At 41.5% G+C, this 24940-nt stretch overlaps 1 protein-coding gene and 1 long non-coding RNA gene across 7 annotated transcripts in view; one reads left to right on the top strand and one right to left on the bottom strand.

The window, feature by feature from the left end:
- LOC109457445 (uncharacterized) overlaps window positions 1-16280 on the top strand; it is a 33549-nt gene extending 17269 nt beyond the window's left edge. Inside the window, exon 4 of the long non-coding RNA XR_002139025.2 lies at window positions 14329-16280. This is a non-coding gene — a long non-coding RNA (uncharacterized LOC109457445). The remainder of the gene's footprint in view (window positions 1-14328) is intronic.
- SLC24A2 (solute carrier family 24 member 2) overlaps window positions 26-24940 on the bottom strand; it is a 245970-nt gene continuing 221055 nt past the window's right edge. For 4 of the 6 annotated variants that reach the window (XM_074330332.1, XM_019750364.2, XM_019750362.2 and 1 more), the window contains 4 exons: window positions 24563-24706; window positions 16230-16319; window positions 11542-11708; window positions 26-9386 (listed from right to left, as the gene is read on the bottom strand). In XM_074330332.1, coding sequence (XP_074186433.1) covers window positions 9137-9386; window positions 11542-11708; window positions 16230-16319; window positions 24563-24706 — 651 coding nt within the window. In that variant the 3' untranslated portion in view covers window positions 26-9136. The remainder of the gene's footprint in view (window positions 9387-11541; window positions 11709-16229; window positions 16320-24562; window positions 24707-24940) is intronic. The other 2 variants (XM_019750366.2, XM_019750363.2) reach the window with 1 other exon arrangement.

The raw sequence follows: 24940 nt of genomic DNA, 5'->3' as shown, positions 1-24940 counted from the left end.
GGATGATTCCAAAAACAAAACCACATTTTTCTTTGAGTCAATTTTATTACTATTATTTTTCACACGGAGGAGACTTAGTTACATAAAGTGATATTCTGTGAGTTGATTACCAGTAGTAGAAGCACACAAGTGTAGAAAGTGTAACATGAACACAGTGAAGAAACGCCCTTTATCAGAGTGAAGTCCATTGACAGAAACACTTTATTACAAACAGCCTATGTACAAATAAATATCTTTCAGTCTATGTACAGAGATATTCACAGAGAATAAACTGATGCGAAATCTCCATACATCTCACCCAGTGAAAATTGCTCATAATAAACGAAACACACATAAAATGATAAAAATAATTTGGAAGTACATCAACTGGATTCTTGTAGGGGTAAAGATAGGGGCTAAAATTCTTCTTGAGAATGTAGGCAAACAAAGGAAGCATAACATGATATCTATCCCTAAAAAAGATCCTTTACAAAAATGGCATTCTGATACTTTTATAATGTAACCTGTTTGCATGTTCTAAGGCAAATGTTTATGTTGGGGTCCATGTTGACCTGTTGTTTTAACACTATGCAAAGAACAAAAGTATAATTTATCTTCCTTTTAGTGCTAGCCATAACTTCGTGGAACCAGGAAAGTAGTTTTGCTCTCTCAGTTTTGATGGTTCTTTGAGATTGCAGATTGCTTCGAGATGAAAGCTGTTGCTTCTGGAGTTTTTTAAAACTCGAGCTAGAAGCCTCTAGGCTAGCTGCAGGGCACAAATATGGACTTGTAGGCAGGGTTCAACAGGGCACTATGCCAACTGAGTCTCCCTCTTCTGGATGGAGAGTCTTTGCCCTTGGAGAAACTCTTCAGACCACAAAACAGCCCTAACAGGAAACTCACTGGCTCTGGGTTCAGACACACTCTCTTTAGGGCAAATGGCCACTTAAGCATAAAATTCACGGGGTCGTCCAATTTAATATATGTATTTATTCTATATCGGTACTTTAGGTGCCCAATTGTGGTGGATAGTTCTAGTCTATTAAGTGGCTGTTAGTCATTCTTTTAGTTTTCACTCAAATTATATAAACAGTTGTGATGAAGTGAAACATGAAAGTTTTCAGTTGTGGGGACATCTGTGTATACATGTGTGTAAGTCTACCACACTAGGTGAGAAATTGTGTATTTTAGCAGAAAGGGAAAAAAACCCAATGGATCATAAAGTCTGCTGTTTTATATGTCCCCCCATGGAAGGTTTATAATTTAGGCATAAGAAATTATTGATAAATTGTATATCTCTCTTTGCCATTTTTATAAGGAAATTTCTTAGACCCATTAGATAGTTATATAAACACTCAAACAACCTTAAATTTTCCAGGTATGGAAATTATCCATTTCACTCTCCATGTGGGTGAACCTTACTTTGCATAACAAATGGATTCCTGAAAAGCAGTAAATCTATAATTTAAAAAAAAGAAATATTTTCAATATCAGGACTTGCTATTTAAAGGATCTGTATAACAAGCAATTTTGAAAATGAAGAATGCTTTTGTGAAATGAATAATGTTTTTGATTTTCTGAGTTTTGTTAAAGTTCACATCTAAAATTGATCAGATTACAATTGTTTAGGACAATAATTGCAAGCAATAAAAAATAGAACAGATAAACTCCAATTTACAACAAACAATACAAAATAGGAATAACTCATGGACTGCTTATTAACTGACTATATTCAGAAGCCCTGAATATATGTATTATTGGTATTTTATGGCTTTAATTAAGACAATTGTCTCTTATGAAGTACTACTAAGTGCAATATTAAAAAATTAAGAAACCCAAAAGGCATCCATTGTCCTTTTTTATCCTGATGACAATTGAAGATTCATTGAATTAGACCGCAAGGAATTATCTACCCTTAATTCATGCATGTAATTTCATCCTCAAAATAATTTTATTCAGGGATTCAGACTTCATTCTTGTTTTGTGTGTGACACGATTTAAAAAATATTCTCTTTTGGTTAGTTGAGTATTTTAGAAGTCCCAAGGTCTTAGTTACTTACGGAACCATTATAAAGGAGTATGCAACCCAATACGTGAGAATGTAGGAGCAAATTCCTTTCCTTTTGGTGAAATGTGGCCCATTTTCCTGGGCCAGAACACTAATCAACAACCTTACAATTCCTATCCAACCTACTACACAGAAAAGTAAATGCATTGCAATACTGGGTGATAAGAGAAGGTCTAACCATTTCCCATTTCCTACTTAAAGCGAAGATACAAGTTCCTTTTGGTAAATCAATACATGTAAGTGCAGGTTCAGAGTTTCTGAATGATCTCCAGTGGTGCCTCCCACATTCTGAGTCCTTTGTGAGTGTGGGATTATGACCTTAACCTGAAGCTCATGACCTTGACCTCACCAGGGCTTCATGAGAATGCTGCATCCAGTGTTCAGACTTTTCAGAAGTAGTTTTTTTTTTTTTTTTTTTTTTAATTTATTGGGGTGACAATTAGTAAAATTACATAGATTTCAGGTGTACAGTTCTGCATTACATCATCTATAAATCCCATTGTGTGTTCACCACCCAGAGTCAGTTCTCCTTCCATCACCATATATTTTTGATCCCCCTTACCCTCATCTCCCACCCCCCTCCCCCCTTACCCTCTGGCAACCACTAAACTATTGTCTGTGTCTATGAGTTTTTGTTTCTCATTTCAGACTTCTCACTGGAGGATAAATGCCTGCTGGTGCTCTTAGGTTATTTCTGTGACTTTGCTCTCTTTTGCTTGTGAATTCTGTTCACATTTTAGTAGCAATTAAGAGGGATTTCCTCTCCCCCAACCCTTAAGAAGTAGTCAATCACAAAATGTAAGTTGGGGCAAGAATGTAGCATTTTTGAATATTCACATTCTCATTAAACTGGCCAAGAAACTGGGGAGGTTCGTGGTGAGAATCTTAAAGGGCAGTAAGAACTGGGTCCAACCTGGACTTGAAAACTGGATGTAGGGTTAGAGAAGACAGACTGAAACTCCTAAGGCCAAATTGAGCGTGGCTCATAGTAAGTAAGACACCTACTCAAATGCATTGGGGCAAACTCAGAAGTGCACTGGCTTCATCCAAATGTCTTGGAAGAAAGTTACAGGAGTTGCAGGGAACAGAAGATGAATGTGAATTAGCAATGGAGTGCGACTTCCTAAAAGGTAAAGGCAACAGAAACATGCATAAAAAGTGAGCAAAGCGTCAGGTTCGGTTCGAGGCTGTAATTCATCTGTGCTCAGACCTTATACTTGTGTCATAACTAGTCAGAAGTTTCCATAATTTAAGAGCAACATAAAACGTTTTAAAAGGCTTAGTGGAGAAGAGCTGCAAAAATTATTAAGAAGGTTAGGAGAAATGACGCAGAAATAAAAATCTAAAGATACTTCGATGAACATAAAGGGTCACATAGGGTGACTCCCAACTATGTCAGGGGTAAATTGGAGAGTGCCCAGATGCAGTTCTTTTCTGCCAAAAAGAAAAAAAAAACAGGTTAAGTCATCAACTTGAGGGGCTTGAGTTCACCTGGATGAAGCCTTTTCTGACTCTGATAGTTGTAAATGTTAATAGTTCATGAACTGTGTTACACCGGAAAGATCTATGTTAGGGCTTCTTTCCCATAAAAGGGCTGTCCTTCAGATTAGGACGATAGTTTGGACAAACTCTCTTGATGGAATTAAACTTTTAGCAAACTCCCTGCAAATTCTATGACCCTCTTTCAGACTTAGGTATTTATCTGTTTTAAAATAATTATTTATGGTTTTCTGATCTGTCCATCATTTAGTGAAAGTGCTTTGGTTTAAATAGTTTGATGCTGCACAGTCTCTCACACATTTGAACATAGTTATCTATCTAGTCATAAATACAGGGTCATTTCTGTCTCTAAAAAAACTGGCTGACTTGTGGATTGGTTTGTCCTGTGTAGCTCTTTCTAAAGAAAATTGTCAACAGTCAGATTAAAGACCACTGTGGAATTCAGGTGGCTCTGAGCAAGGCCGATTCCCTGCATGTGGGAAGGCATGTCACATGGCAGTGCATGTAGTATTGGGGTGGGGGTGGGGAGGGGACCCAGGTAGAAAGCACATGTTACTCCCATAGCAAACGTGAGTGTGCCTTTGATTTCTACAGATTGTAGAAATCTGTAGCGTTAATGCCACAGCCCATGCAATTTCAAAGCTCTCAGTGAAGTGAGAAAAATATTGTGATGGTGTACTTGTAAGTCCTGGAGTTTAGTTGGCTTTATTGCTTTTCTCGACTGCTATACATTTCAAAGAATAGGAAGCTGTGTGATTAAAAAAGAAACATGAAGTGACAAAGGCAAGGCGCTCACGTGAATAGACAGTGGACCAGGAGCACATTATCTTTCCCAAAGCCTTCTTGAGAAGGGGCCATTTAAAAAAAAATCTGGGACACTATATAGGCGCTTGTAATTGGTTAAAAAAAAAAAAAAAGCCTGAAATTGGTAATTATTTTAAGCTATATAGGGATCTATATCACTTGCTTTCTTGGGAATCCTAGTGAAAGTAAATTAATTTCTCCTTTCTTTCCTTTCCTCCCCCCCCCCCACTATAAACTCTCCCTTAATCACAATCTCTTACCTACTATTTGAAGACAATATTGCTGAGGACACTATCGGAGTTGAGGCTGTATCTTTTAAAAATATTAAGCCAGGTAGTCACGTAAGATCTGGCTTAGCAAGAATGAGCAACAGCTTCTATAACAAGATTTCAGGAGACAGCTGACTTCTCCAGGAACCACCCTGAGGACATTTTCCTTTTATTTCTTTTGGAACGGAGCTTATAATATGGCCACTTACTTACTGGAGTAACAATCTGTCTAGGTGCAAGAAAGTTTGGCATCCTCACAATCATGTGTGTGTGTGTGTGTGTTTGTATGTGCATGCACGTGTGTGTTGGTACATGTAGGGAAGTTGTCTGAAATGCTTGGATTCAGACAGGTTATCAGACACATGTCAGATATTCCAACCCAGTAATTTTAGCAGAGCATGGTAGCAGAAGTCCCATCTTCCCCAACTGTCTATCCGCCCGCAGCTGTGTCTGCTGTCATTCCCTTGGTGAGCTGATAAGGTGTCGTGGGAGGGGGGCTTCCCTTTGTAGCTCATCTCCCATCTCCCTGTTCCAGAGGACAGTTAAAGAGCTACGAGCAATGGTGGGGAGTCTGCCAACTCTCTCCCTGCCTAGTTATGGATGTACATTAATATTATCCAATGTCTCATCAGCGAGGCAGCTGTGTTTTGCTGAAAGGGCGCCAAAGCACCTGACTCATGTCTTCCCTAGAAAGTAAATTATAATGGCCCTTGTCAGGTGACACCTGCTCGAAGCCTTACAAAGCATTTTCCCCGAATATGAAACAGTCCCGGCTTCTTTTGATAACCTTCTGAAAAGACGTTAGGATGTTCTCCTGCATCTTCCAGTTTGATAAATAGCCCTATCCCTTAGTCCCAGCACATGTACTGTGCTTTCCTGATCTGTCACTGCTTGGCTTGGCTTACAGCCTGGGAGGCTGCGTAAACACCATCTCATCTCCAGCTTCAGCTCTTCAGGAGCTAGTCAGGTTCAGAGGGCAGCTGGACCCTGCGTGGGCATTCCCAGATGCAATTTAGAAGGTTCTGTTTGGGCACTTTCAGTTTGAGCCAAGTTGCTCTCCTGTCCTGAGGCTGCCTAGGGCGACAGGGGAGGTGACAGCAAGCAAAGGAAGGTGACAGCTCAGTTCGCTGTGGGTAAATGGAATCATTCGGAGGCAGCTCATTTATATCAGATTGAGCAGAACAAACTTGGCTCTTGAATTTTTGATATTATTTTACACCCTGTTCCAGTGAAGTGAAGAGTGTCTGCAGTCTAATTTTTCCCCCTGTAATTTTCTGTCGTGTATTTTTTACTTCTACATATGGCTGGCCATTTCTGTGAGGCTGTAAATCTATATTCTTGGGTGGGAAAATATATGGAGTGGGTACAAATGTGCATGTGCACAGAACAAACCCTGGGAGACCAAGAAGAAATGTTTGCTTTGGTGGTTGGTGTGCATGACTCTCCTTTTCCTTAGCTGTGGCAACCTTGATGCTTCCTGCTTTTGAATCCCGAATGTGACTGGGTCAGAGGGTGATGATGTATGTGATATTGTGGACACACATATAGATCTGGCATAAAGATACATATTTATATATGTACATACACAGCCACGCAGAAAAGGCATTGGACATCTCTGAGTTCTCCTACTCAGAGAACCATGATGTGGAAAGTTCTTTCTTATGTTAATGATTTTAATGCGTTTCAAGATCTCCTGTTGCATCCCATGCATTTCTCTCTGGATTTAGCCTCGCCTGACACATAACCTCCTGGACACATCGTGAGGGGAAAGCAAGGGCAAGCAGTGGCAGGAGCAGATGCTTGTGTACCAGCCACTGAGGACCTCTGCAGTTGTACATCAGGGTCAGTGGACATCACTGAGGTGGGAACAGGGCTTTGGGATATTGTCTTCTGGAATACAAATTTTCATTCATGCTCACACACTCCCTATGAAATGGAGCTCCCGGGCAAGTAAAATGCTCCATGGCAGCTTGGGTGAGTCTTTGCTGTGAGCTGGGAATTAATGGGAAGCAGTGAGCAGGCGGAAGGAGCATCAGGAAGTGCTGGAATAGGAAGCAGGGCGGCACCAGACCTCCCTCATCCTTTCTGGTTTTACACAGTCTATCTACAGTTCAGTCACAGTCACCTATTCACACCTTCTTTCAAATAACAAACCTTCAACAACACATATTCACGCAATAACCAACTTTGCTCCCCTTCAAGTCGTGCACAGGGAAAACCACCAGAGCTTGGAACGAGAAGTTCACTTACTTATTCTCTTTCACTCTAAGGAACTAGCACGAATTCTTGCCTCAATACAAAATTCTGCCCTTGATGAACGAGACACAGGTTTCTCTCACACAACTGAAAACCAGACTTTGCAACGTTGGAGAGACTTGAAAGCGAGCCTCCTGGGTGGCAGCCCCCTTGATTTCTTGTTTTCCCAGTGGGCCTCCACTTAGAAGCAGCTTTTGCTTGTGAGTGAAGAGCAATGATTCATGCCGCCTGTTACTGCCACGTTCTGCGGAGTGAGCGGAGATTTTGTGGAAGGAATACTGAGGTTGATCTGGGGCTGTCAGGTCTCCCTTCCTCTTTTTTCACCTGTGAGTTCTGCATCCTGTCTCCTATGACCGGAGGCACGTGCCGACAACAAAATCACAGCAGGTCAGTGACACCACAGATTGGAGACAAGAACATAGATGGTATAGTTTCCCATATGTGGTGTGAGCCAACTTAGGTAGGATGAGTGCAGAACGAGCCGTCCTCTACTGACGTTTACAAGTGATTTTAGGAAAAGCACAACTTGGGGAAATGAAAAATGCATATTGTTTTCATCAGTTTAGTTTGCCTTTTTTTTTTCTCCCTTGCTAGTTTTATTTTCTATTAATATAGACCTGAGAAATCATATAAGGTGTCAAACAGAACCTGGGGTCACTGAATGAATGAAATGAAAATATCCCATGAATGCTGAGCAAACTCAGGAAATCAAGACCTTGGAGTGACTGGCTGGAAGCCAGTGAAAAGAAGCTGTTGAGTATTGTCTTCAGTAAGCGAGGAAGAGTCCCAGATGGGGTCCCGAGGGCAGGAGAGACACAGATGGTGCATGGGCTTTAACCAAATCCTGGTCCTGATACCATTAGACATAGGACTCAGAAACCTTCATAGAGTGCAAACGCCTTTCCAAACATGTCTAAGCTGCCTCAACCCAAGCAGTATCGATCAGAGTCAGTTTAGTTGTATTTAAGGGATAACAATTTCTTCAGACACTGAAGCCCTTTATGACCACACTGGACGATGCATTAAGGAACTATGACCTTATATTCCCATTGGGTGGCAAGTCTCACTAAGCGCTCTACTAGATGGTATTTCTTATTACATATCTGGGCTCTTTTGGTGGCATTTTGATTATATGTGAGCCCTTAGCATCAAGATATGTCTAAATGACAATCACGGCTAAACTTGCCTCCCTTCTTTTGATGATAATGGGACATGCATTGGAACAATATAGGGTCAGTTTATATAGTCTTGCTGTCCTAGAAGAGTGCTAATTTGGTTTGTAGTCATAGTTTCTACTTGCATGCTGAGGCAGTATATATATCTATATGTCTATATCTATATATATAGATATATACATCTATATCTATATATATATTAAAAAATCCCCCCAAACCCAACCCTGATCAACTTCCCTTTGCCCCCAAACCAGTATCCACCCAACGTGGATTTTCGCTTTGTCTGTCCCAATTAACGCTGTGGGTTTTGTCAGTATACCCCACATTGTGGCAGAGTCTTCCCTGTTTGGCTGAAGGGAATGTTTTGGAGGGCTCAACTCTACAGACCGTCTCCACCCAGCCCTCCCTCCTACAACCTATTTCCCTAAAACATCCACCTTAGCAGGCAGGATCCTAATAAGTCCAAGGCAGGCTGAAGGTCACAGCAATTACTCCCTTAGTTCATCTCTTGTACTTAAGAGGTAAAGCTCAGACTGAAAGTTGATGCCCCTCTTCAAATAGGTGTTATAAATATACTAGAGCTATCCCTGAAAAGATGCATTTGTATTTTTATATATATATAATTACATATATATATAAAATGTTTCTTTGTATACAGGTATGTATTATTCTATAGACATGGTAGGAGAGGTAAAGTACAGGAACAGGCAGGGTGTGTTCAGGTGCATCTATTTATAAAGTGTGTATTTTATATGTACATACACAGCCTCTATCATTGCTTGTATCATTACAGTGAATGTACCTCCGACCAGCGAGGTGTACCTGTCAGTGGTGAGTGGAGAGAAGCATCAAGTGGACGGTTGTCTTTGTCTCTTGCATGAAGACGTTTCTGTGGGCAAGGGTGGAAGCAGCCTGTGAAGTGAGCCAGTCCAGTGTGAGTCCGTCCCTCCATACGTCGGCCAAAGAGGGACACCCCACATGCCGGGGCTGTGTGCCAGCTGCCTCTTCTTGAGAGTCAAGGAGCCTAGAACCCAGAGCGGGGATGGACCATCCAGGCTGTTGGTTCAAGATTATGGCTTCTCCTGCTAGATGGAAACTGGGCACACAAGAACTCTGTCTTCTAGGAGGACGCTGACCACCAGGAACACAAAGTAGAGGCCGAACATGATGAAGCCCAGCACTTTGTTCATCCGCCATTTACAAAGGGCAATGGAAAGGATGACAAAGAGCAGCATGATGAAGAGGAGGACGATGGCGCAGAAGAGGCCATTGCTGCTGACGGCCACTGGCTGGAATCTGTGAATGATGGTGTACAGGAGCCAGGGCAGTGGGAGCCTGTGAGGGAGAGAAGCAAGGGAACAGGCAGACATGTGGGAGAAGGCATACGATGTGACATTAGTTTCTTGGGCTCTATCATCTGAAGAGGGTGTCTTCATAGGTTCTCTATGACTCAGGCATGGCTGACCCAGGAAATCGCCTAAGGAGGTCGGGTGAACTTTAAAAACCTTGACCTATTTCCTCACTGAATTGGGGAGAATAAAGAGAATTTCTTCTACAGTTGAATGAGATCAAAGATGTGACTGCTGCGGGTGATTTCTGAATTTCATTTGAAATAACTTTTTGTTTCTTTCCTAGTTGAAGTGAAAATGTCACCCTCAGCCCTAAAGAGGTGAACTGGAGGGTGTGTGCAGGGTGGGAGGAGACCAATGGAGAAAAGGTACGGAAGGTACAGAAGCTAAGTGTTGTTCTTGGGTAGTAGAATTAGGGATGATTTTTCTTTGAACTTTCATTTGTTACTAAATACACAATTAAGAACAATCAACAAAAAGCATCTTGTAATTCCCTAGAATATTTATCTTTCAAAAACATGACAAATATGGCTTAGAACACTTGTAATTTTCCCCAATTTGTAGGATTTTCTTTTATTCTATATAACATTTTCTTTTCCTTTTTACAAGAGATTGACCAAAAAAGACCTACTCTAAATGTGTAGGCAGTGGAACTGAGAAACACTGTTTTAATTAGGAATACCTTTCCTTTAGAACATACACCTTTAAGGCATCCATCCATCCATCCATCCATCCATCCATCCATCCATCCATCCATCCAATAAATATTTGTCAAGCCACTACCATGCATTAGGCAATGTGTTAGTTTTTGGAGAGTTCTTGCTCTTGGGGAGTTCACAGTCTAGCAGGGTGACTGATGTACACGACCGTGACAAAAGTACAATGTGTAGAAAGCATTCAGGAGCAACAGCTCCCAAGGTCAGGCCCAAGAAAATCAGAGAAGCCCGTATTTTAGTAGACATTGGAAGGCTAAGTTGAAGTTTTCCAGGTAGAGAGAGCTCTTGAGTGACGCGGGGAAGTAAAGAAAGAATGGTAGGAAAGGCACTTTTGGAACTTAAAGGTGGTTCAGACAGTGGAAGTTCAGAGAAGGGTTTTATGCACAGACTGTGCTGTAGTTGAGAGCACAGACTCGGTTCAAATCCTAGCTATCTTACTAGTTGTACGAACTCTGTGCCCTTCAGTTTCCTTGTCTGATAAACAGGGATGATAAAATACCTTATGGATCTTTGTGTGGTTTATATGGATAAAAAAAAATGTATGTACAATGCACATGGTAGATACTGAATGCAAAAAAAATATCATATGTACTAGGTAATGGAAAGATATAAGAGAGAACAGTATTCAAGAAGTTCAATGAGAGAATAGATCCATTTTAGTGAGCTTCCAAATTCAAGTGTCCTGAGCCCAATTCTTCTGGGAATATAGGATAATATCCCATGTTTCACTTTCTCAGGAGACTGTCATTCCAGCTTATTTATCAGACTAATTTTGCTTTTGACACGTTAAATGAAATGAAGTAACAGCCCTCCTCCCCAATCTGATCCACTTTAGAGATTATTCATATTGAGAACTCCAGTTTGCTTCACTGTAAGAACAGATCTCGTCTTCTGACTTTCAAAAAACCGAGAATATCTTTACCAGCAAAGATAAACAAATGATAATGCAAATGTGCCAGTATTTTCCAAGGAAGGAGATGGGATTTTCTGCTGGGCCTGTGCCTGTTCCAATCTGCTTTACAATCCAAATCTCACTTGAGGCTGGTGGGGACTTTCATTAGAAATAGAATACGGACAAAAATAGAGTGAAACTACCAGAGCATCTCAGTCACACCTGGATATCGCATATTCATAATGTGCAGGCAAGGCAATTATATAAGTGACATTTTCTTCAAGTATTTCCTGCAACATCCACCCTGTAGGCAGGTATGTGTTTCTGCCTGTCTAGGGATAATGTATTCTTCGTTAAATTCTCGGAAAATGAAAAATTGAGGTGGTGAAACTGAATGATACTACCAGTCTTCATGTTCAGTGAATATTTGTTAGTTTTGGGCTCAAATATGCTGGTCATGTCTTCACAGTTTCTAAGAAGACAAAGACAGTGATGGAGCTGGCGTGCATCTTTATAGAACTATCTCTACTCACCCTACGGTGATGTCAAAAATGTTGCTTCCAACAGAGCTGGACACAGCCATGTCCCCAAGGCCCTTCCGGGCCACGATGACACTGGTGATAAGGTCAGGGATGGAGGTCCCAGCAGCCAAGATGGTCAGACCCATAATCTCCTCACTAATGCCAATTGTCTCTCCAACCTAGAAGTGATGACGGAGACAAACGTGTGTTTGTAGTCACAAAACCATAAAAACCACAAACATTTCAATGCAATGCCCTTTTAATGAGTTCCTTCTCTGTGCTGTGCTGAGGGCTGAGATGACAAAGAGGAGTAAGCCACAATCATTGCCATAGAGGAGTTTATACTTTGATGAGATTCAGACCCAAGAGTTTGGGAATGTTCACATAACGATTACAGAGATAATCTCAAACAAGAGCTACAGAGGGCTAGAGGGCAGCCTCTGTATGGTATTTACTCTGGGCAGAGGAAGCTGAAAATTAGCTATAAAAGCCAATTGGTCAGTGGCTCCAGGGGCCAGTGCCAGACAATGGCACTAAACATTGTGGCAGAGTTGCTCTTGGATTTACCACCGAAGGTTAAAGAGCATCCCCACTTTTCCTTAACATCACGTAGTATCTGTAAGCTACTCTTAAACATTTAAAACTACCATTTCCATAGAAAACTTGATTTTGGGCTTGGTAATTCGGAACTGTACATCAGCAAGGCAGCTGTGAAGAAACCATCAGTGAGGGCATCAGAGGACCTCATGCCAAGGTCTGGCTCTGGCATTTATTAAGTACTTGACTATTGCTGACTGAACCAATCGTACAAAGTATTTGATCCTCACTTTCTTATCCATCAATTGCGGACGATCATACCGACCTTCAAGGTGGTTGTGAGGACTAAGTGATAATTTGTGGAAAAGCTCTTAGTAAATGGTACATTATTAACGAAAAGCAAGGGAGCCAGTTACTGTATTTTCCTTTGGTCTTTGCTTTTAAGACTGATGAATTCTGCCATGGACAGTTGGTCTAGCCTCAGACGGAAGTTCCTCCATTCTCTTGAGCAACGTGCTCGTCTTCTTGGGACTTTTAAAAGCTTTATATACTTTGTGGAGCTGGTGAACTGGAAATCTTTAAGATAATGCTTTCAATTTGGTTTCTAAAAGCCTGCATGATGACGTCCAGCATTTTTGGGAAAAATGTAAAGAACGAAAGTAGCATGTAAGAATAAAGGTTTTTATGGAATAGAATAAGCTTCTTTATAAATCCCTCCTCCCCTGCTTTTTTAATTTTGAAGTGATAGCTTAGTTCATCAGCAAATATCAGCAAAATATTCTCCTTGATGACTGACCTTTTTTTTCTGTTTTGTTAGATTTGGAGTGAACCATTTTCAAAGACTGTGGAGAAGCTGACTAAATGACTGTCACCCTTAATAAGTTCCAATTTATTTAATACATTCTTAATCATTTAAATTCTTAGAGCGAGTTCTAAAGCAACGACTATTTAGAAAACCATATATATTTGGAGTTTCAATGCCACTATAGACAGGAAAATGCAGACATTAAAGAGGGGCGTGTGGTGGTATGGTTACGAATGGCTTGGGGTACATAGAAACCTGGGTGCAAATCCTAGCCTGCCACTCCTAGTGCAAGGTAGCCAACATCCCTGAGGCTCAGTTTTACTCATCTGTGAAATGGGGACAATGATATTCACCCTTAGAGTTGTGATAATTATATGTGCTGATGCTTATGAAGCCAATAGCACAGTGTCAAGCATAAAGCAAATATTCAATAAATATAAGTGATGATAATTCAGACACTACTTCCTTCTCTCTCCCATTTACCAGAGTGCAGGGTCCAGGTAACAGGGAGAGAAGCTGGTTCAGTGAGGTCAGTCCACAAATGTAGGAAATCATATGAACAATGAAGAATTTTCATTGTCCATCAAAGCCCTGATGAATCTGTGTGGCTCTAGTAACACTTTCACTGAAGGAGAACTACTCTACAGAAGCTCATTTTGAGTATATGTCACTGAAGGTAACTTCTGGTGAATCAGAGGCAAGGTGACGGGTACATGGATGGGATGGCATCCCTCATGGTACCGGGGAGCAGCAGAGAAGTTTGGAGCTAGGAAGAACATCAGTAGCCTCTTGGGGGGAAATTTCCTTATTTTCTAATAGAGGGAAATGATGGGACCACGCAGAATCCAAATCCACTGCTGTTCCTAATATTCTGTGATGCATTTCCCTTCCTTGGTTGAAGGAAAATGTCTGCAAAAACGTCATATTGGCTAAATGAGACACACGGTCCTATTTGACTTTTAGAATTAACTTCTCATACTAGATGCAGTATAGATTTTAACCACAGGTTTTTCTCACCCATGAAATTTACTAAGGTAAAAATTTATGATGCAAAAACAATAACAAATAACAATATGCATATATGCATAAAGCATTTCATGTGAAGGGCATTTATTTTTGGCTAAACAATAGTCAAATAATTGTATCAAATAGCATTGATTATTGGTAAAACTGTGGATACCAAAAAAGTTGAGCACTAAATGGTGTACCTGCTATCTTCATAGCTTTCATAGTTCAAAAATACAAACACTGGAATTAGAGCTAGACTTCTTGGAACAGAATCTGCTGTTTTGATCAGCTGTCTGGATGTTTTGAAAGAGAAAAGCACTTCTATGGGAGGAAGGAAAGAGAAATCTGATCCATTATTAGAAAGTAATGCTTCTTTTTATTCACTTTATATTTCTGGGCCTTTTTGTAATTGTTATTGTTCCAGGCAATGTGTTTGTGTTTTTCTATAGGAGAATGAAAAGGAAACAAAAAGAAAAGATAGAAACCCATAGATGGCTAAAGAGAAGAAGTATCTAGAAAACAACATATTCCAACAAGTGGAAAAAAACCAACCTCACTTTTTCCATTATCAGTACACGAAAGAAGAAAAATGATTATTAGGAAGAGCTATTATGTGTTATAAATGGAAAACAGTCCTTTTAGCCTGGAGATCTGGAGGCTGAGAAGCAGCCCAGTCTGCAATAATCTTTGCCAGGTATTGATAGCAAATGTCTCTCAATGAATGTGGAAAATAATGACTTTGGGGCAAACAGAACTTCTTCAGGGGGCCAGTGATTTGGGGAAATATCTAAGAAAAAAAAGTCAAACGTCAGTAAAATAACTGATAGGAATAATATAAAATATCTCGTAGGAATAATGCTGGGTATATCAGCCAACATTTCCAGTGGATTTTATTAGTGATGCCACATGTTCTTTTTTATTCCCAAGAAGAGACTCCATACCCATTAGCAGTCTTTCCCCATTTCCCTTCCACCTCCTCAAACGAAGGGAACCATTAACCTACTTTCTGTCTCTATAGAGTTGCCTGTTTTTTATATTTCATATAAATGCAATCATACCACATGTGATCTTTGGTGACTGGCTGTTTTCGCTTAACATAATGTTTAGAGGTTCATGCACATTGCAGCATGTATCAGTACTTCATTTCTTTTTACTGTGGAATGATATGCCATCATATGAATATACCACATTTTATTTATCCATGCATCAGTTGATGGACATTTTGGGTGTTTCCACTTTTTGGCAATTATGAATAATGCTGCTATGAACATGTTTGTACAAATGTATGTGTGGATGTTTTCATTTCTCTTGGGTATAAACCAAGAGTAGAATCGCTGGGTCATCAAGTACCTCTATGTTTAACATTTTGTGGAATTGCCAAACTGTTTTCCAAGGTGGCTGCACTATTTTATAGTCTTATCAGCAATATAAAAGGGTTCCAATTTCTACATATCCTTTCCAACTCCTGTTTTTGTCTGTCTTTTTGATTATATCCATCCTAGTGAGTGTGAAGGGGGACCTCATTGTGGTTTTGATTTGCACTTCTCTAATGAATAACGATGTTGGGAATCTTTTCTTGTATTTATCAGCCATTTTCACATTTTCTTTGGTGAAATATGTATTCAAATCTTTTGTCCATCTTAAAAATTAGGACATAGTAGATGCTTGCCTATTTAGCTTTAGCTTTAAGAGCTTTTTATATATCCTGTATATAGTGCTTTATCAGATATATATGATTTGCAAATAAGGGATGTGAATTGCCTGGCACACAGCACACAGTCAATCAATAATGGTTACCACCATTATTTCTGAGAACGTAAAACCTTCGCTTCTCATTCTTTTAGTCACGTGTTACAACAAACACTTCCTGAGAGTTTGTTCTTGTGATGGGCATTATGACATGTATTGAGTTAAAAGTAGTAAAAGTGAAATGCATCGTCAGTTTTATAAACTGAGGCTCGAGAAGAGACCATTTTGTCTCCAGTTCTTTTCCTAAGAGTCAATTTGAAAGGCTGGTGAGAAGGCTGCCCAAGAGGAAGTAAGTGCCACTGAGTCAGGCAAAGCCTTGACATTTCTCCCAGGCCTGAGCTGGCCTGGCTTCAGGCTATGGAAGGCAGGAGGCCGTGAGGCTGGCCTGCGTGCCTCCCCAGGCCTGTCTGGGGCTTATTTGACTCCACGCGACAGGGAACGGCCAGGAGACAAGGGGAAATTAAGTGGAGTAAATTCCTTTAGTCCTGGGATATTCACCTTGTCTTTTCAGATGCAATACTGTTATGACATTCTCAGAAAGCAAAACCACTTGGCAAACAAAAGGAAAACCAGGCAGATGGTGTCCCTGTCAAGGTCTTACCTGGTGTGCCCACCAGACCATTAAGTAAGAGAATATTGCAATCCAGGTGATGGCGCCGAAGAACGTGATGGGAAAAAACTTCCTTGCTGACTGAAAGAGAACCAGGAAGAGGCAAGAGTGTCAGTGGTAGCAACTGAAGTGGATCTGCTACTCTGGAGCTAAAACCACCCATGCAGCTGGCAGTCTTGGTAGGCTGGGCAATCTGAAGGCCCTGCCCACCCCTGGTCAGGTTGGGACAGTAAGATTCTCTCTTGGACATGTGAAGTTAGTTGGAGCCAAATCATGGCCAAGCTAGTGCCTGAGATGGAAAGCTCTTAAAGTGAATGTCTATTCCTGCAGCTGGATAACAAGACCTGCCCTCTACTTTTGCCTCTTCTGAGGCCTGGTTTCTCAGCTTGGCCTTCAATCTGTTAACTACCCCATATTCTCCCTCCCAGCTCCTGTTCCCTTTTCTCTCTTTTGCTCGAGTTTATCAGAATCAGTTTCCATTGCTTGCACCCATGTATCATAACAACTCATATGCCAGAAAATCTATGGGATTAATTACATTTTACAAGGAACAGGAAGAATCAATAGGTTCAAAAATAGATTGGCTCATCTTACAGCCCCATGAGTTATCAGGAAAAGCCCCACACAGGAAGCCATCACCACAGTTTCTACGGACCCCTGATGATGGTCAGTCCAGGGCACTTGAACCACACATGTAGACAGGAATAGACCTAGGCAGAGATGCCCCACCGTGTTGCTCTCCGTGGGGGTAGCAGAGTAGGTGCTTTTCGGGATGCTTTCTGTCTGTTCTCCAACCTTAACTATAATATATTATGCCCAACTCTGCCTCTACCACTGGACTTTGTGTAATCTCAGGCTTACAATATAAGCACTTTGAACATTTCCTTCCATCAGCTGGAATCAGACACTCAAAATGCAGTGTTTCTTACTTGACCTCACTATAGGGAATTCCAGGCTTGCACTACTGTTGGTGGTGTTCTGTTGAGGCTGTTTTTGCAAAATTTGGGTCCTTTAAAACATGCTCAGATAGCAGAATATTCTCAGAGAGCCTCTCACCTCTTATTGCCAAATGCTTTTTATTTCAAAGCTTTTCCACTTTGAGAAACAATCTCATTCTTTGCTTTGATAATGCCATCCAATTTTGTCCAGAGAAATGAATCCTGGAGTTGACCGGGATGAAAGCTATCTCAGTTGTCTGAAGGGCTGACCTGGGGCAGTCACACAGAATGCTTTTTGCCATAGCTTCTGAGAACTTCATTAAAAGGGAAAGATAAACTTGTACGTGGTAATCTGAATATCCGTAAGAGGAACGTCTCTATCGCTCCAAACCAGGCTTATGTTCTCTTTGCTAATTTTAAGTTTTCAATATATGTTTTTATTATCATTCACACAGTTCTGTGAAATTTCACAATAATCATGTCTCTCTTTTAATGATGGCTGCTTTTCATTTGGTTCTTTGTTAGCTTGGGTATCTGGAAGACAGGTGGACTTGATTACATTGGGGGAGGCAGCAGGCTACCCTGAGTAGCCACAGCCTTCTCCTCAAGTGCTTCCCCCCACCTCTTCCCTTTCTTAGAAGGAAAATATTTTGGCCTTTCTGGGGACCGGAGCACTTTAATGGATTACGGGGAGCAAAAGTAATCAATTTTTCAAAGTGGAAGCTGAGACATTCACTTTTGAAAGCAAATTCCTTTAAGACTGGGTGTCCTGTCGGATTCTGGAGACCAGCTTCCCCGAGCCTTGGAATCGTGAGTGCCAAGAAATCAAGTTTTCCCAGGGCAGCATTTAGCCGATTGCAGTCCCTGTCCTTTTCCTCTGGTCCTAAGTCACTGTTTCAGGGTCCTAAGTGTGCGGAGGGTTTCATCTCCTGCGGCCATGCTGTCACAGGGAAGACAGGGGCCCTTCTTGTGGGGCCACACCTAAGGTTGAGCAGCTACCAATGAGCTTGATTCTGAGCACCCTGGAGGGCAACGAAGCACCACCTCCTGCTCTATGGAAAGGTATATGTACTGGATATCCCGGGAGAGTCCTCGTTCGCAGAGCGCGCCCTTTCCAGCTTGGCTCATTTAGTAAGTATGTCGTCACAATTTTAATTTTTTTTACCTTTGCATGTCTGTTCATTGATATAATGTCACAACTCAGAATTAAATCAGCATTAAATTTGAACATATTTGGCATCTGCAACATAGTATCCCTGAACCATGGAACATTTCTAGTCAAAAGGTAGAAAGCAAAGAATCAGACTAAGGATTTAAAGTAACTAAGTTCCAATCAGTATTAGTGGAAACCTCTCTAACTCAAAATGTGGTGCTTATGATTCTTACTCAAGAAGCCAAGTAGTAACGAATGGACCTCTCAATGTACCTTGGTCAAGTGTTGTAGTTGGGGCTCATTGAAGAAAAGGGAAAAATAATTTTTCTTTGTAGTTTTCCAGGCCTTAGTCATTAACTAGGGGCAGATAAAAGCTGGGCACCTACTCTGTACCCAGATCTTGAGCTAGACGTGAAACTCAAACCCAGGTCTGTCTGACTGTACAGCATGTGTTCCTAACATTGAGCTCATACTGACTCTTTCCAAACGAAAAAAAAGGCCAATAACACTCAAAATATACCCAACTCTAGACACAGAATGATGATGATGATCGTCATAATACTAGCCTATGCTCCGAATGCCAGAGAATACAAAGAGCATCAGGAAAACACAGGCTAGCATTCCAGCTGCATGGCCATCTGCCGCAGCCGGCCTCCCCTGTTGTTCCTGCTTTGGACGCACCAACCCTTCATGCATCAGCAGTTCGGTTAAGCGTTTCCCAACTGTCAAACTACCTTATCATTTCCAGTCTCACAGCCCAGGCAATTCCTTTTCTTTCACTTTTTCTGAACTAGTCCCCTTATTTGGACTCTATGGTCTCATTCTAGACGTTATGGCCCAGTAGCACCTGTGCAGTTATTTAGTTACCAGTTTCAATGGAAGAAAACAGCCCTTGAGGCTACGGTCTGACATGTCAGTTTATGGTTAGTAATGGTAACTCATCCTGACATCTGCTGGGACGCGCCTCAAACTAATTAGCAAATAGCAAATTGTGTCCATGTGCCAGTCATTTTGTTCCAAATGTAATGGTTTACTTGTATAATTGACAGCTAATGTTCTCATTAGAAGCTTGTAGTACATCAGAGTGATACTTTCTTGGCTTGCGAAACGTTGCTGGACATGTTATAAATCGCTGCCCAAATTGGCCATATCCTTACTCATTTAACTCAACAAATATTCACTGAGCATCTACTCTGTGCAAGATTCTGGAGCACACATATTTAACAAAATTCTCCAAAACCATCCTATTAACGATTAAAAGTGTGGTCTCTGGATTCCGAGGACTGGTGTTGAAATCCCGGCTCCCCAACTACCAGTGATGTGCCCTGAGACAAAGTATTTAATCTCTCTCTCTAAGCCTCATTTTCCTCATTTGTAAAATAGGGGAATAGCAATATCTAGTTATTCTGAGGATTTCATGCACATAAAGTGTTTAGCAAAGTGCCTGGCACACAATAAGTGCTCAGATAGTAATGGCAGTTGCTATTCAACAATATTATTCTCATTTTGGTTTCTAAGAGATGAGGAAATTGAAACTCAGGGAGGTGAAAGTGACTGAGAGACCTGGTTTAGAGTCTCGGCTTTGCCTCTTAACTCGCTGTGTGAGCTTGGACAAGTCACTAAACCTCTCTGGGTTTAGTGATCACTTCCTCCTTGCTAGAACTGTGCTTGGTATATAGTAGTCATAATAAATCTATGGTGAATGAATCAGTGTATGCTAGAAATTGGAAAAACCCAGCTGGGTTCTCAGGTACCTTCCTAACTCTGATGGGTCATGTTTTCATATCTCATTAGATGCATTCCTGATTTACAAGAACACCCATCCTAGGTGATGAGAGAATACAAGTTTTTGGGTTTTTATTTCCTTTATTATTTTCAATTTTCATCAAAGACATGTTCCTCATTAAGGTTTACATTTCAGTTTTTTTACTTTCAAAACAAAGCCACTAATTTAAGAAAACTATAAAAGTGAAGCCCACGCTAATGATCTAAGCTGGCAGTGTACATAATTCAACAAACACTGTCATATAATTTGCATATAAATGAAGTGGAAATAAAAACAAGTGGGAGTACTATTTACTCTGAAACTAGATGTATACGTTTTTAAAAAGTCATGTTTTCTTTGTAATTAATGTCAAGGTGTGGGATGTTCATCTCCATGGGTAATTCAGCCACTACTGAGGCAGAGCTGCCAGCCCTGAGGTGTAGCGCACGTCTATTAATTAATAATTTTTCCCCTTGTTCTCCCCCTGACTGGATAATTTTTCAAGAGGCCCCTGTGGCAGTACGTGAGGACTATGGCAGACTGCAAACATGGCCATAACACTTTGTAGTTTCTCCCATCAAACAATGAGGTCTATTCCACCCTTACCCCCCCCCCCCTTTTGAATCTGGGCTGGCTTTATGCCTTGTGTTGACCAATAGAATGCGGTAGAAGTGACAGTGTGTGGATTCCAAACCACATCTCAACAGGGCTTTGTGGCTTTCATTCTTTTTTCTTTTTTTTAAATTTAATTTTATTAAATTTATTGGGGTGACAATTGTTAGTAAAATTACATAGATTTCAGGTGTACAATTCTGTATTACATCATCTATAAATCCCATTGTGTGTTCATCACCCAGAGTCAGTTCTCCTTCCATCACCATATATCCGATCCCCCTTACCCTCATCTCCCACCCCCCACCCCCCACCCCCCTTACCCTCTGGTGGCATTCATTCTTGCTGCTCTTGGAACTTGGCCAACGTGTGAGCGAGCTCAGGCTGGCCTGCGTAAGGGTAAGAGATCGGGTAGAGCAGAGACGAGCTGTTCCCCTCCGCCAACCAGCCCCTACCCGTATAAGCGGGTGGCAGAACTGCCTAGCTGAGCCCAGCCCAAGTTGCCAATTCACAGAATTATGGGCTTTAAAAAATGCTTATTATTTTAAGCTACTAGTGTGTTACACAGCAAAGGATAACTGATACAAACCTAATGAAACTTGTCTGAGCTAGGCATGATCAAGAAGCCCCTTACTGGCTTTTGGATCAAATGGTGTGCTTTCTTTCACTTGGCATTGCATGTATGTAAAGGAGAGCCACACCATTCACCTTCCAAACGAGTGTGCTTTCAGAGTACACTGGGACTATCCTGGGCAAACTGGGTTGTACGGGCACCTTAAATCTGCCATATAGTATTGATGGTTATCTCTTTATGCTTTCCTTAATCACAGAATATCATGGCTGCCAGGGGATCTAGAAAGCTTCCACTCTGTACTTTACAGAGGAAAAAAAATGAGGTCCAGAGTGGTGACATGAGGTTCCGAAGGTTGCACAGCTCATGAGTTGTGTGTGAAAAACCACCACAGTCAATGTGGTAGAATGAGAATACTCTGGAATCAGGAGACTTGGGTTCGAGTCTAGTTCCTCTCACTAATGCAGCTGTGCAATCTTGCTCTGTAGTTGTATGTGGGCATGCTTTGTTTCCTCTACTAAGTTTATAGGTCCTTAAAGATAGAAATTGTGATTTCTGTGTCTTTATATCTCTTTGTAGGGCACAAGCCTGATACTTGGCATATACTAGGTGCTCAATAAATATTTGCTGAGGAAATCTAAAAACAGTGAAATGTTCCAACTGAGTCTCATTTCTGCTTGGGACAGCACAAAGTCTACTCATAAAAAGACAGAAAAGGCACAGTCCACCCCACGGATGGCACTTCTGGGGTGCAATGAGTGAAAGCCCTGGGCTAACCTAGCCCAGGCTGCATGGGTCTGCTGCACAGTGAATGACCAGTCAACGGTACTGCAGAAGACACTGTCACATACAGCTGCATTTTCTTGCTTTGCAACCCTGGGAATTGTAGCATTAGCCAGCACAGTTGTCACAGTCCAGGTAACTACCGCCATAGTGGTCTGGGATATTGTCCAGGGATTGCTTGTTGAGAGCTTTGATCATCTCAAACAGCTTCCCTGTCCTTCCAGCCCAGGTCATGGAGAGGACATGCACTTTGCCAGCCCTTTCTCTAGGAGTCCCCCACCAACCCTGAGAGCCCAGGGCCTTGAGTGACTGGCACGATTTCGCCATTCCTGTCCAATTTCCTGATTGCTTCAGCAGTTGTGTGCTGATACCCTCTTATCAGTCAATCAGCCTCCTCTACTCTGGGCCGCACCACACTAGGCCTGCTGTGGGGATTTAGAAAACTGCGTCTGTGTCCCTGATTTTCCTCCCTGGATTGTGCAAAAGCATCAGGATAAACAGAACAATGGAAATAGAAGGAGAGAGAGAATGAGCAAGCACATGGGAACACGTACATCTCAGAAATGTCATGTGATGTGCGTCAAGGAGAAATGGATCACATTTCAGCTATTTGCTGTAGTTTCCAGGAGGCCAGCCCTTTGCAGATGCTCTGCTATTGCATCTTGAATAAAGAAACCTAAACATTGCTTTAAGTGAGCCACGTGTGTTACATGCATCCTTTACTAGGAAATCTCTAATGATGGGAGTCCTTACACGAGGGGGTCCTTTCCGGGCCTGAGCTTGATAAGATGTAGTTCTCTAACAGGTTGGATTATTTATAGGCCAGGCTCATGGGACAGGGATTTTCTTCTGTCTTTTTCAAGTGAGGAAAGTGGGATCATCACGGGACTCTTAAGACTTATGCTAAATGGCGCTGGATGTTACCACAGCATACTATTCCAAATGCTTTTAGAAATGATGTTTTCAGATTTCCACCTTCTGCCATCAAGAAATATGAGAAGCCCAAGCTGTGTGGTCACACAGACCGAGGTCTGAATCTCAGCTCCATCCCCTAGGAAGTGACCAGGCATGAGTCAGTTAACTTCTTCGTGCCTGAGTTTCTACATATATATCTATATAGATATAGATATCAGTATCTATATCTACCTATATGTCTATATCTATATCTATCTATCTATCTATCTATCCATTTTTTTTCTTCTTATACTAGCTATTTCCTAAGATTCCACAATATAGTTTATTGAAAATATGCAGGGCAGAGGCTGATACACAGTGGGTACACATTTTTGCTGAATGAGTATGTGTGTGTAGGACGTAATCATAAGATGGTATTATGTTCATAGCACCCCATGCACAATAATAGCAGAAAATAATATTGACTGTAGTAACGATAATAATATAGGAAGGAGATCAGACATGTAGGCATTTACACTACCTAATGCATTTCTTTAAATTATTTTTTGAGTCGAACGAATAATCCATGTACACAAATATTCAGTAAACTGTGAGTCGCCCTCCTGCCTCAGACTTTCACTTCTCCTTCTCAGAGACAACCATGGTGGAGGTTTTAAAACATGGTCACAAACTCTTTGACACTCGTCCCATCAAGAGTGTCATATGCTATATGACACTGACACAGACCAGCTAAACTTTTTGTCTCTTCCCCTTGAATCAAGGCAAGCTTACGACTGCTTTGATCAGTAGTGTACACCTATCGTGACTCTATGTGACCTCATACTGGGTCATGAGAGACTGTGCAGCTTCTGCCTTGTGTGGCTGCAACACTCACTCGTGGCGCCCTGATCGCTCATGCAAGACATCTGACTGCCTGGAGGCCGCCATGCTGTGAGGAAGCCAAGTCACAGGAAGAGGCCACCTTGAGGCCTTCCAGGAGACATTTCCAGCGGCGTCCAGCCTTTGAATCATCCCGGCCTGGGTGCCAGAGATGTCAGGGAAGAGCTTCCAGTTGATGCCAGCCCGCAACCACTTGAGTCATTCCCATCCACTGAAGTCTTCCCAGCTGCGGCCCCAATGTATCCTATTCAAATTCCTGGGCCACAGGATCCACAAGCCGTATAAAATGGTGGCTGCTTCATACTACTGTTTTGGAGTGGTTTGTGATGTGGATTCAATAACCCAGGCAGTCACTATTATTGTGTATCTGTCCAGAGAAATTTTGGGCATATATAAACATACACAGAGGGTGCCACAAAAAGGTATACACATTTTAAGAAAGGAAAACTGTATTAACATTGTAAGACTCAATATATACTGATAACAAAAGATGAATACAAATCACATTTGACTTCTGCAATTACAAGAGGTGCTCAAAGTGGTTACCATCTGCGAAATTTTAATACAGTTTTGCCCTTTCTTAAAATAAGTATACTTTTTTTGGCACCCTCTGTATAGGTCACCCCCTTTTCCTTTCAAGACAAATAGAGGCAGACTATTATATACCATGCTTTTAACAAGAAATCAACTCAAAAATGCTTTACTTACAGCTTTGCGGACGTCAGGTAAGGTAACCCAGAGAGGAAACACTATGGGGAGAACAATTAGGAATGTGACTTGTTTGCGGGGATTGGAAGGCCAGGACAGGCTGAGAGGCTGGTCGTCCTCATCTTCACCCGTTTCTGTGGTCTGCTGTCGAGAGAGATATGAAAAATAATGACACAAGAACGACGACGATGTCCACAGGCCACGAGAGCAAGCGCAGAAAGCAAGGGCGGGAAGCGCTGCGTCTCACACGGTTTCCTTGGGTCATCCCAGCAGCTTCATCCGTGTATTGTTTTTCGGATTGTAAGAGAACCCCATTTGCCACAGTCTGAATCCCAGGGACAAACGAGACATTACCCAGCCATGAGGACTTAAGAACTT

Source organism: Rhinolophus sinicus, linkage group LG04, assembly GCF_036562045.2.
Source record: "Rhinolophus sinicus isolate RSC01 linkage group LG04, ASM3656204v1, whole genome shotgun sequence".
Lineage (NCBI taxonomy): Eukaryota > Metazoa > Chordata > Mammalia > Chiroptera > Rhinolophidae > Rhinolophus > Rhinolophus sinicus.
Note: the sequence above shows the minus strand (reverse complement) of the source record. Positions and strands in the feature narration are given on the sequence as shown.